Here is a 12,476-nt window from a genome sequence, read left to right as displayed (position 1 = left end):
CCTTTCAATCTTATTTATATAACTATATCTATATAGACATGATTTTGACAATATATAAGTTTAAACGAGTTTGATAAAGAGTTTAGCATATAAAAGAGTTTTAACCTATACAGGAATTTTAACCATTTGAATTGTTATAGATGACTTGATGTCATTTTATAAAACGTTTTGAAATAGTTTGTTTGATAACACAGCTTTGAAGTATAAGAAATCCACTTGTTTGATAGTTATTAATCACATGTGATTGATACAATACCTATTATGTTTTCTACTTGTATTCCCCCCCCCCCCCCCTAATAAAAGTATTTAAAAATCATTTAAAAGATAAGTTAGGGGTATGAACTCACCTGTAGAGGGTGATTCGAATGTAAGATCGATATAGGATGCTAAGTCTCAAGTGAAGTCTCGAGCACAAACGGATCATATTAAGCAAATAATGACACATATATGTATATAATTAGTGTATAGACAACTAATAATGAAAGGGAACCACCTTAGGGACTAGGAAACACTTGAATTGAAGTGTTAAAATCACATATGATTGTTCTAAAGGTGTTCACGGCTACACAATAGGGTGTTTACGGCCAAGGTGTTTACGACCATGGGTGTTTACGGCCAAAGATGTTTACGGCCAACACAAGAAGAAGCTAGGGTTTACGGCCAAGGATGTTCTTGAGAACGGTTTACGGCCAAGGGAGAAGTTATAGCCATAAACTGCTGATGTTCTCGATGAAATGGTTGATTCTTGGATGTATTTCCAGAGATTCAAAAGGATAACTAGTATATGGAAAGGATACTTACGATTTGGAAGCTTGAAGGGGTGTTCACTGCCCAAAGAACTAGTTTGTGTTTTTGGTGTTCTTGGTGTTCTTGAAGATCTAAGTCAAAAAGAGATGATTTCAGGGATGAAATCAAGGGGTTTTTCTAGATTAAGAAAGATATCAACTAATAAATAGAAGAATCACTTACAAATATGTCGAGAAATAGAAGCGTTCTTGATGATACTTGAGAGAGAAATGAGTGTTCTTGAGTTGGAAGTGTGAGAAGTGAAGAAAAGTGAAGGAATATCTTACATATGGAAGGAGTTCATGGCCATACAAGAGATTACGGCTGTAATCTGTAGTTTACAGCCATAAACTCCAAGTGTTGGAGTTTTCCGGCTTGAATGTTGCACACTGAACTCAAGTAGATACTTTCTAACACTCAATCCTTGAATGTACTAGGCTTAGAACTCAAGTAGATACTTTCTAACACTCAATCCGGCTTGACCGTCGTGCATCACATAATGATTTTCCGCATATGAGATATTTGGGAGTTGTACAATTATTTTTCTTTGCTATGACATGTTTTGGTTATTGACATATTGGTTTGGATTATGATATGGGTTGGCACTATTGATGTTTTCAGACTACTGGTTTTTCTTATAATTACTTATTTAAAAACAAAACTTTTAGTTCTGAATTTTGGTACGTACAAGTTGGTATAATTGCCTTGGTTTGTGGGACTCGGACACACTTTTAGGGTGTCTGGACTCTAATCAAGGGTTTGAGAGGTTTTTACAAGAAAAAAAAAATTTCTAAAATTTAAGATTTAGGGTTTCGATAAAGAACAAGGAGTGTGATGCGCGCAATCGACCGAGCTCAAGTAAGTTTCCCCAAGATACCATACATGTTTGTTATGATATATGATATGATTATGAGAATTGCATGCTAGATTAGGGCTAAGGATCTAGGAAGTATGCCTTGTATTCCTACGGTATGTGTATGAGAATTGCATGCTAGATTAGGTCTAAGGATCTAGGAGTAATGCCTTGTATGCCTGTTGTATGTGCGTATTGAATTACATGCTAGTACTGATTGGTCAGCGATATGATGGCCTGATTAGGATATGCTTGATTTTGGTTACTCAATGCTTAAATGTTGCTTGCTTTGTACTTTTAGGAGTTCAAGTTATCTTTAACTAACTAGTAAACGAATACGCTAAGTTACATATTACTAGGACTAAATAATTCCAGAAGGTTAGCCTTAGCCCTATTTCGTAGCTCTCGTTTGAGTCTAACCGCTGTAGGGAGAGACCTCTCATTTGAAGAATTATATGGTCTTAGTGATATGTAATGGTATTCGAGAGCTGGTTAAGGAGAGGTAGCAGGGACTTCTTATGCAGCTGATGGTTGTGAGTGGGACGGAGATTACCCTAGGGTGAGCCTAGGATGAGATTATTGACATGAGTTATTTGATTACGAATTGCATGAATGGATAGGGAATAGATTTGGTGACCCAAGGTAAACCAGGAGGAGAATACGGATAGATGTGGAAGGTAGTATGGTCCCATACTACTGGAAGTAGAGGATCCATACTTGACTCTTGGGGAATTACGGGGAACCAGGAGTGGCAGAGTGTGAGATCTCTCGATGTTTATGTATGACCCTCCCGATTGTGTGGATTGTTTCATAATGGTGGTGACACGTGACAGAGCAGGGGGCTCAGGATCTAGGTCTAGTTCGGGTACGGGTTCAAAACCAATTCATGATGGATTGCGTGAGTTCATTGCATACGAGATTACGAGAGACATCCTTGAGTTAACCCCAATGATTTTTGGGTCGATTAAGGAGGGTATCATTGAGTTGATGGAGGGTCCCCTTAGGGCATTCAGGAGTGAAATGGCACCTGGTCAGTTTGGAACTCGTACGCTCTCCTTCAAGTATTTCAGGAGATGCGGAGCTCGAGACTTCTGTGGGGTGAAGGAGCCCATTATAGCTAGGAGGTGGATTGCAAACATTGCGTCTGCACAGATGATGAGCTTCTTCCATGAGGGGTCGAAGGCCAGGTTTGTTGTTGGTTGTTTGAGGGAGAGAGCTATAGATTGGTGGGAGGCAGTTAGTGACACTTTGGGAGCTCCAACCATTAAGGCCATGACCTAGTCGGATTTTGTGTCCATGTTCCGGGCGTAGCTTGCACCAGCTGTGGAGGTTCAACAGTTAGCCAGGGAGTTTTTAGACACGAGACAGACTATGGAGACAGTGTATGAGATTACCGCCAAATTCAGGGAGACAACCTTGTTGGTACCTCAGTACACGGGAGATGAGGAGATGAAGAAAACCCGATACCATGATATGCTGAGGGCGGACATTATAAAGTATGTTAGCTATTCGGCGTGCCTGACTTTGGATGATATGATAGCCAAGGAACGAGAGAGGGAGATTGATATAGAGCACCTTAGGAAGAGGAAGGCGGAGACAGGGCAGATGACTGGAGTTCCATCGACCTGCCGAATCATAAATGGCCGTCAGGGCAAGTTTATTGCTATTGTAGTGAGGAGCCGAGCCTTCCACTTAACCGTCGAGGAGGCGCATGTCGCACCAGATGTGGTGACGGGTACGGTTCTTCCCCCTAACTTTTACTATATGCCAGTTTGGTATATATATTCCATGTATTTTGTTTTAGGTTTGTTTCATGTGAACGGTTTCCCGATGTTGGTATTATTCATCTCGGGGGCTACCCGATCTTTCGTATCTCTTGCTCTCAGCAAGAAGTTTTCCGAGTCTACGAGCATGTTGGACTGTGCTTTATAGGTCGAGATTGCAGACAATCGATCCGTACGAGCTTCGAAGGTTTTTAGTGAATGTGTTCTGAGGATGTGTGACGAGTGTTATCTCGTGGATTTGGTTCCCATTCCTTTTCATGGGAACAGGGTCATCATAGGTATGGATTGGTTGAGCCCCAATGGGGGCAGTGATCGACTACGAGCGGCAGTTGGTTCGGGTTAGGACCCCAAGTGGGGGAGAGCTGCTAATTCAGGGTGAGAGACCGCAGTGTGGGCCGATCATGTGTTATGCAGCGAGAGATAGATGCTACCTTCATCAGGGATGCGCGAGTTTTGTCGCCTATGTTATGGATACTAGAGAGAAGGGTAAGGCGACCATGGATGAGGTACCGGTTATGCGGGAGTATCTGGACGTGTTCCCAAAGGATTTTTCTGGGGTACCTCCAGAGAGACAGGTGGAGTTCAGGATTGACTTAGTTCCAAGTGCGGCTCTGATAGACAAGACCCCTTATCGGTTGGATCCTCCCGAGATGCAGGAGTTGTCTACACAGCTACGGGAGCTATTAGACAAGGGATTTATTAGGCCGAGCAGTTCCCCTTAGGGAAAACTCGATTTTGTTTGTGAAGAAGAAGGAAGGGTCCCATAGGATGTGTATAAACTAGCAGGAGTTGAATAAGGTAACGTTGAAAAACCGTTATCTCCTCCTGAGGATTGATGATTTATTTGACCAGCTACAGGGTGCATCTTGGTTCTCCCATATTGATCTTTGATGGGGGGTATCACCAGATGAGAGTCAGGTACAAAGGTGTGTAGAAGACAACCTTTCAGACTCGATATGGCCATTACAAGTTCGTGGTGATGTCGTTTGGGCTCACCAATGCTCCTGTCACATTCATGGACCTCATGAACTGCATGTGCAGACCGATGTTGGATCGTTCTATGATAGTCTTTATCGATGACATCCTAGTTTACTCAAAGACTCAGGAGCAGCACGAGGAGCACTTGAGGGAGGTGCTGGAGACATCGAGGAGCGAGTGACTTTTCACAAAGTTCTATAAGTGCGAGTTTTGGTTGCGTGTGGTGCTGTTTTTGGGGCACCTTGTCAAGCCGAATGATATTCTGGTTGACTCGGCCAAGGTTGAGGTCGTGATGAGGTGGAAGGTTCTGAGTCTCCATCTGAGATTCGGAGCTTTCATCGTTTGGCGGGTTATTATCGGAGATTCATACAGGATTTCTCCAAGATTGTTGTTTCGTTGACCCGACTAACCAAGAAGTCGGTGACATTTTGTTGGGGGCCTGAGCAGTAGGCATCATTTGAGACTTTGATACAGAGGATGTGCGAGGCACCGATATAGACCCGGCCAGAGGGAGTTGAGGATTTCGTAGTGTATTGTGACGCGTCTATCACGGGTTTAGGCGCAATGTTGATGCAGAGAGGGTGCCCCATCGCTTTCACATCGAGGCAGTTGAAGCCTCATGAGGCAAATTACCTGACACACGTTCTGGAGTTGGGGGTAGTTGTTTTTGCCCTCAAGATTTGGCGACACTACCTCTATGGGGTCTGCAATACTATTTACACGGATCACAAGAGCCTGAGGTACTTGATAGATCAGCCAAATCTGAACATGCGGTAGTGACGGTGGTTGGACGTGGTAAAGGATTACGACTGCGAGATCCTCTACCACCCAGGAAAGGCCAATGTTTTGGCTGATGCACTTAGCCGCAAGGCATTCGTGGCCCCGATCAGAGACATCCGTCTGAGGATGATAATGGTTACTCCATTGCTGGAACGAATTCGGGAGGCACAGGTAGAGGCTATGAAGGAAGAGCACCGAAAAAGTGAGCGAATTGTAGGGAAGGTGGCTTCCTTTGATTACGATAGCAGCGAATTATTCACACTTCATCAGAGAGTGTGGGTTCCATATCTTGGAGGTGTGTCCTAGTTTCTAATGGAGGAGGCGCACAAATCTTGATTGTATATCCATCATGGGGCGACGAAGATGTATAGCGATCTTCGTCTAGACTATGGGTGGCCCTGCATGAAGCGGGATGTAGCCTGGTACATTGAGATATGCTTGACTTGCAGGAAAGTCAAAGCAGAGCACCAAAGACCACACAACAAAATGCAGCCGTTGGATATTCCTGTGTGGAAGTGGGAGGAGATCACGATGGACTTCATTACGAAGTTACCTCGAACGACGCACGAAGTTGACGCGATATGGGTCATCGTGGATCGATTGACCAAGAGTGCCCATTTATACTGATGCAAGGGAGTATTTTGGCCGAGAAGCTGGCAGACATCTACATCAGGGAGGTAGTAGGTCGGCATGGGATGCCAGTTTCTGTGATTTCTGACAGGGATGTGAGGTTCACTTCCACATCCTGGAAGAAATTTCATGACGACTTGGGTACTCGTCTACACTTCAGCACGACTTTCCACCCATAGACGGATGGTCAGAGTGAGCGGACCATCCATACCTTGTAGGATATGTTGTGGGCGTGTGTTCTAGATTTCGGTGGTAGTTGGGATACCTACCTTCCATTGATAGACTTTTCCTATAATAATAGTACCACGCCAGTATCGACCAGCCTCCATTCGAGATGCTTTATGGAAGGAAGTGCCGAACTATGATGCGTTGGGGTGAGGTTGGCCAGAGGGTCGTAGGGAGTATCGAAGTGGTACTCAAGATGACTGAGATGATCCAGCAGGTTTGTAGCAGATTCCAGACGGCTCAGGGTCGGCAGAAGAGCTACGCCGATAGACGCCGATTGGACTTGGAGTTTCAGGTCAGGGATACGGTCCTTCTAAAGGTGTCACCTTGGAAAGGTGTCATCTGCTTCAGAAAGCGAGGCAAGCTGGGGCCCAGGTTTATCGGCCCTTTCAAGGTTATAAACCGAGTGGGCAAGGTGGCGTATCGGATGGATCACCTAGAGAAGCTTAGCCAGATCGACACCACTTTTCATGTTTTGCAGCTGCAGCAATATATAGCTGATGAATCCACGGTGATTCCTTTGGAGGAAATTCAGGTGGATGACCGCCTGAACTACATTAAGAGGCCAGTAGTCATTCTCGACAAGAAGACGAAGGATCTAAGGAAAAAGAGGGTAGAGTTGATGAAGGTGCAGTGGTAACACCGTAAGGGCTCAGAATGGACGTGGGAGCCAGAGGACGAGATGAGGGAGCACTACCCGGAGCTTTTTTCCAGCAGCAGCAGACTTCGAGATGAGGGACGGGGCATAAGCTGGGCGTACAAGGTGTACGCATGGCGTACATATGTGCGGCGCGAAGCAGGAAATCCCCATGCGTATGCTGGGCATATGTGGGTCAGATGAAAACCTATTTAAGCAACTTACCGTCCAAGACCTTATCATCTTAGCCTCCCTTGTCCTCTCAGTGCCCAACTTGAACCCTAACCCTCTTGCTTGTATTTTGAGCTTACTTTAAGTTTTTGGTGTAATTTTGGTGGTTTAAAGAAGAAGGAGCTTGAAGTAGGAGCATGAGCTTGGAAAGGCTTGTAGATCTAGAAGGTTGGCATCATTTCGGAGCCATTGGAGGTATAAATCTTTCAACATGGATAGTGCATGCTTAGATTTGGTTTTTGGGTGTTTTATGTCACATTTTGGTCCCATACTTGAGGTCCTTTGAGTTTTGGTAGAATCTGTCCATAAGAGTTGTCCTTTTGAGCTCTTGGAAGCATTTAGAACCATAAAAATCGAACCTGGATGGTTAAGCCACAACCATGCCAGTGTTATATGGCCACAAAGTGTATTAATGGACTTAATGGGTGTCTTAATCCCCATCCACACATGCAAACAAATAAAGTTCATAACTTTATGGTTAAGGACGTTGTTAGGAGCCTAGATATATGTTCTGGATGTTGGGACTTAATGGATTAAGTCAAAAGAAGGATCTTAGGGTGGCTGGCAAGAACGTTGGGCGTACCCCCTAGTACACGTTCCGGGTCAGTTTCCCGCTTCTGGTTAAGGCTAGCGTACTCTAGGCGTAGGTGCTAGGTACGCTGCACATACGCATGCATTGTGATCAAGTGGTTTGTGTGCCTTAGGATGTTGGGCCTTAATTTGTTGGGCCTCATGACCCACTGTGGAGTAAGGCCTCTAGGCCTAGGAGTGGGATTTATGGTGTTGGGCCTTTTTGAACCTTAAAGCTTAAAGGAATGGATTTGGGCCTTAATTTGATTATGGGTTGGGCCTTGAGAGAGAGAGGCCCAATAGGGAAAGAATTAGGGGACCTTGCCTTGGGACATGAACTAGAAGTTGGGCCATTAGGGAGTCATACTTGGACCCAATAACTAAGTAGGGGATTTATTATGCTATAGGGAGAGGAGTCCCGATCCATCAGAGGAGTATGATTTTGGCACACACAGTTGAGGTGAGTTACCTTCTTTGTATGAGTGGGTCGAAGGCACCAATGTTGACCTACTAGTAGTTGTTTATAGTAGAGATGATTGTCTTTCTGATAATTGTCTGGTAAGCTACTATATGTTATGATTTATGTGTTTATTTGTTATGTTATTCTGTGGTGGTGGTAGGGGTGAAATAGACCCAGTATCCGGTTGAAATATACCGAAAGGGAGTCCAACACCCAGATATGCTCATGTGACATCCCCATTTTCACGGCCAGAAAAGACCGATTTTGTTTATGCTTTGTTTGAAAATCGGAGTAACATTTTAAATAAAAGTGTTGTAGAATTTGTCCCAAAACAAAATATGATAAAGATTTATCAAAAGCATTTCCAAAGAAATGTATTTCATTAAAAGACTTGGGATGTCAAGTTCGATACAAATCAAAATCATAAACAGTACAATATAAACCTTACTACATTATTTCGTATCTACAGACCAATATCCGTAATCCCTCATCCAAAACATCACATCTATGCTCATGCGCTACTACCTGTAATACAAGAAACTGAGTGGGTCAAGCCGGGGAGCCTGCTGAGCACATAGGGTTTTCATCCCACAATAAATAAGTTTATCAATTTCATCAATCAACAATAACCCGATAACCCGTTCCCATTATCCTCACTTTACGTCCCTAAACACCTATCATAAGGGACCTAGCCTAAGGATCATCATCGGGATGGACACTACTACTAAGGGGATTCCTCAGCAATAAATGTCCTTAAGGCAACCATGTGGGGGGATGGAGTACACCGGTGAACACATCGTTCACAAACACCTACAGGTTGCGAGCCTGCTAGTGTTCCACTGGACTGTCTAGAAGAGTCTGTGGTCGTCATCCATACTCCGTTAGATGATAGAATCAACAACATCAACATCGAGGCCTCTCATCATTTTATCACACATCACCTATTACATCTACCCATGTTTTACCCCAACATTTTCGTAGATATAAAATACATATACAATTTAAATCATTGAAAACATGTATAAAAATGTTCATCCAGCATAGATAGCAGGTATTCAAATAATATGCACACATAGCACGTAATTTATATAAAATACTTCATATCTATGTGTAAGCTGAAAGTAACTATGCACTCACCTGAAAGGTGGTGACTCGGCACTCAGACAGCGCTTCGATACTCTTAAAACAATTTTCCTTCGATAAAACCTAGTATCAATACCACTAGGGTTTAGTCTAACATCAACCGCAACTAATTAATAGTCTAGCTATTATTATTATTATTATATAAGCATTAAATAACACTCAATATAACTCATAATAATAGCCCAAATAATTATTTTAAAGACCTAATAACATTACTATAATTATTTGAAACCTATATTAAAAATTGTGTAAGCGTAGCTTACTTACAACGGATTTTAAAGAAAACCGGAACTTTATTTGGAGCAGCGTTTCGAAACCGAAAGACACTTTTTCTCGGGACTCTGGGAGCCTCGGGGCTTCCCTCGGGAGCTAAGGGGGTTTACCAAGGGTTTTGGGAGGCTTGGGGAACTTAGAGAGAGAAAGATTGTAGAGAGAGAAGTGCAAAATGGGTGAAGAATGAGGCTGCCCTCGGCCCCCTTTTATAGCTGCAAAGCCTCGGACGTACGCTGGGCGTAGTCCTCGGCTACGCGGGGCGTAGTCATCGGATAAGCATGCCAACGAGCCTCCAGTTGTCTTACACTTAGAGCAGATTAGAGCGAGGGTATGCGGGGCGTACCGGCTTCGGGCGCTGGGCGTAATGCGAGGACAGGTGTCAAGATCTGAAGCGAGGACCGTGGGGAGCAAGGTACGGCTGGGATCACGCCACGTCATCAATCTCGCACCATGTTTCGCATTTTCGAGCCCCAACTTCAAAAATTCGTATCTTACACATATGAGCTCCATTTTTGACGTTCTTTATATCCACGCGAAGGCGGGAATGTACTCTACAACTTTCGCTTAGCCTCCGTCGGCTAATTTTGACTCTATTTTAAAAGTTATATTATTAACAGGTCGGGACATGATTGGTCCGTTAAATTCACATTTCTTCATCCGACGTCCGTTTTCGCCCATCTTTTTCTCGGTTTGCTACTCTTAACGAGATCTTCGATTCTCGTTTAGGTTGTGTCGGCTAAAAACTGCTCGATCTAATATTCGAATTTCGGGCTGTACATTGCTAAGCCGAAACTTCGAAAAATCATAACTTCTTTATACAAAGTTAGATTTGGGAGTTCTTTTTATCGACGCTCTTAGTTTAACATATTTTACGACTTTCGTTTAGATTGCTAAGGCTAAATCTCGCTCTATCGTAAATTCACTATTTACACTTCCCGATATCGTGCCGGTTCCGTCGCGAAACTTCAACGGGTCATAACTTCTTCGTTATAACTCGGATTCCGGCGTTCTTTATATCCTCGAAATCCTTGTTTTGGCCAATACAACTTTATTTAATGATATCAGGCTTATCTCACACTTTAATTTTGATGCTTATTTTTATTCTTTATTTATAATTAAATAATAAGCACATAAATACACATAATTCGCATAATACTCAAATATTTCATCTTTATTACTTCAAAAAGAGTTACAAGAGTTGACCTAGACTATTAAATTGTCTAAAAATGCTTAGCCCTGAAACCCGGGCGTTACAACTTGGCAGTATCCAGTTGAAATATACCGAAGGGGAGGCCAACACCCATATATGCTTGACAATATCCGGTTAAAATAGACCGAAGGGGAGGCCAGCACCCAGATATGTTCGACAATATCTGGTTAAAATAGACCGAATGGGAGGCCAGCACCCATATATGATCGACAATATTCGGTTGAAATACACTGAAGGGGAGGCCAACACTCAAATATGCTCGACAGTATCCGGTTGAAATAGACTGAAGGGGAGGCCAACACCCAGATATGCTTGGCAATGTATTTGGTGTATGGTATGTGGTATGTTGGGGGAACTCACTAAGCCTTGTGCTTATAGTTTACAATTTTGGTTTCTGGTACTTCTTCTTCGAAAGGAAAGAAGTTGGCATGATCGTATAGAATCACACAATAATTTTCCGTATATGAGATCTTTGGGAGTTGTACTATGATTTTACTTTGCTATGACATGTTTGGGTTATTGACATATTGGTTTGGATTATGATATGGATTGGCACTATTGATGTTTTTAGGCTACTGGTTTTTCTTATAATTACTTATTTAAAAACAAAATTTTTTGTTCTAAATTTTGGGACGTTACACCAAAGCTGGAATCCTAGTCCGATTGTCCAACAGCCAGGGTAAATTCCATTTTACACTTTCCTTACTCGGACCAATATCCAAGATCCAAACCAATAGTACCAAAAATTCTAATATGGACCAATTTCCTAATTAGGCCCAAAGCCCATCTTAGGCCTAATCCAAGAAGGCCCAAAAATAGAAAACAAGGTCCCAACAAGGCCCAAAAGCCCAAAATCACATCTCATGTGGTGACCAGTCCTTGGTCACGTCGTGGGAGCTCACCCGATTTGATCCCAACTCACCACAACTCAACCTAGCCAAGTCGGTCGTGAGACCTTGTGTCTCACGTTGTGAGAACCGTCTAAGGCCAAAAATCCGACTTTTATGTCCTTAATCCATTAACCCTTGAACTCTAACTTTCCATAAGGTCTTATAACCTCTTAATACACTAGAAAGTCATCAGTAAAAGTCACATAGAAGCGGTTAGCATCCCTTGTGGCGGTTCTGAAGGGTCCACACACATCTTTGTGTACGAGATCCAACAAACCTTCACCCCTAGCACAGGTACCAGTAAAGGGTGAGTTTGTCATTTTTCCAAGTAAACAAGATTCACAAATATTATCTGGCTTTAGGTCAAATGACTCCAAGACTCCATCCTTTTGGAGTTGGCCTATGCGTTTCTTGCTAACATGTCCAAGACGATAATTTCATAATGATGCTTTATCCAAGCTAGTGGAAGAATAAATACACAATACATTATTTCCTAGGTTATCTACAACCAACACAGTTTCATATACACCATCACAAGGTAATGCTTTAAAATAAAAAACATTATCATAAAAAGCATTAATACCACCACATTCATTATCAAATGAAAAAGTAATTCCTTGTTTGTACAAACCGTGAAAGGAAATAATATTTCTCTCCATTTCAGACGACTAACAACATTTATTCAAATCTAATCTTAACCCACTACTTAGCAAGAAAGAATAAACTCCAATATTGGTGACTAGTGAAGCTTTCCTATTCCCCATGATCAAGTTTATCTTCTCGTGCTCCACATTCTCACTTCTTTTTAGTCCCTGCAAATCAGAACATATGTGAATATCACAACCTGTATCAAGGACCCAAAAATTAGAATATCGTGAGTTATTAGACAATATATTGTAAATACGTGCATGGTTGGGTTTCACTTTCCAATCCTTAACATCTTGCAAGTACTTTGATCAGTTTCGCTTCCAGTGCACCTTTTCATGGCAATAGAAGCATTCAGCCTCTTTAGGGTTGGTAGAAGGA

General features: G+C 42.6%; 1 protein-coding gene across 1 annotated transcript; it reads left to right on the top strand.

The window, feature by feature from the left end:
- The first annotated feature begins 6,232 nt into the window (after positions 1-6,232).
- LOC145099564 (uncharacterized) lies at positions 6,233-6,676 on the top strand. The gene has a single exon (XM_079037121.1). The coding sequence runs from the start codon at positions 6,233-6,235 to the stop codon at positions 6,674-6,676; it is 444 nt and encodes a 147-aa protein (XP_078893247.1).
- The last annotated feature ends 5,800 nt before the right edge of the window (positions 6,677-12,476 follow it).

This window comes from Lactuca serriola, chromosome 4 (genome assembly GCF_051521515.1).
Source record: "Lactuca serriola cultivar US96UC23 chromosome 4, Lser_US96UC23_V15, whole genome shotgun sequence".
NCBI classification, from domain to species: Eukaryota; Viridiplantae; Streptophyta; class Magnoliopsida; order Asterales; family Asteraceae; genus Lactuca; species Lactuca serriola.
This window is presented reverse-complemented; position numbering and strand designations above follow the sequence as displayed.

What these genes read in the sequence shown, in the direction of transcription:
- LOC145099564 (XM_079037121.1), top strand. Translation starts at nt 6,233, where the DNA reads ATGACTGAGATGATCCAGCAGGTTTGTAGCAGATTCCAGACGGCTCAG.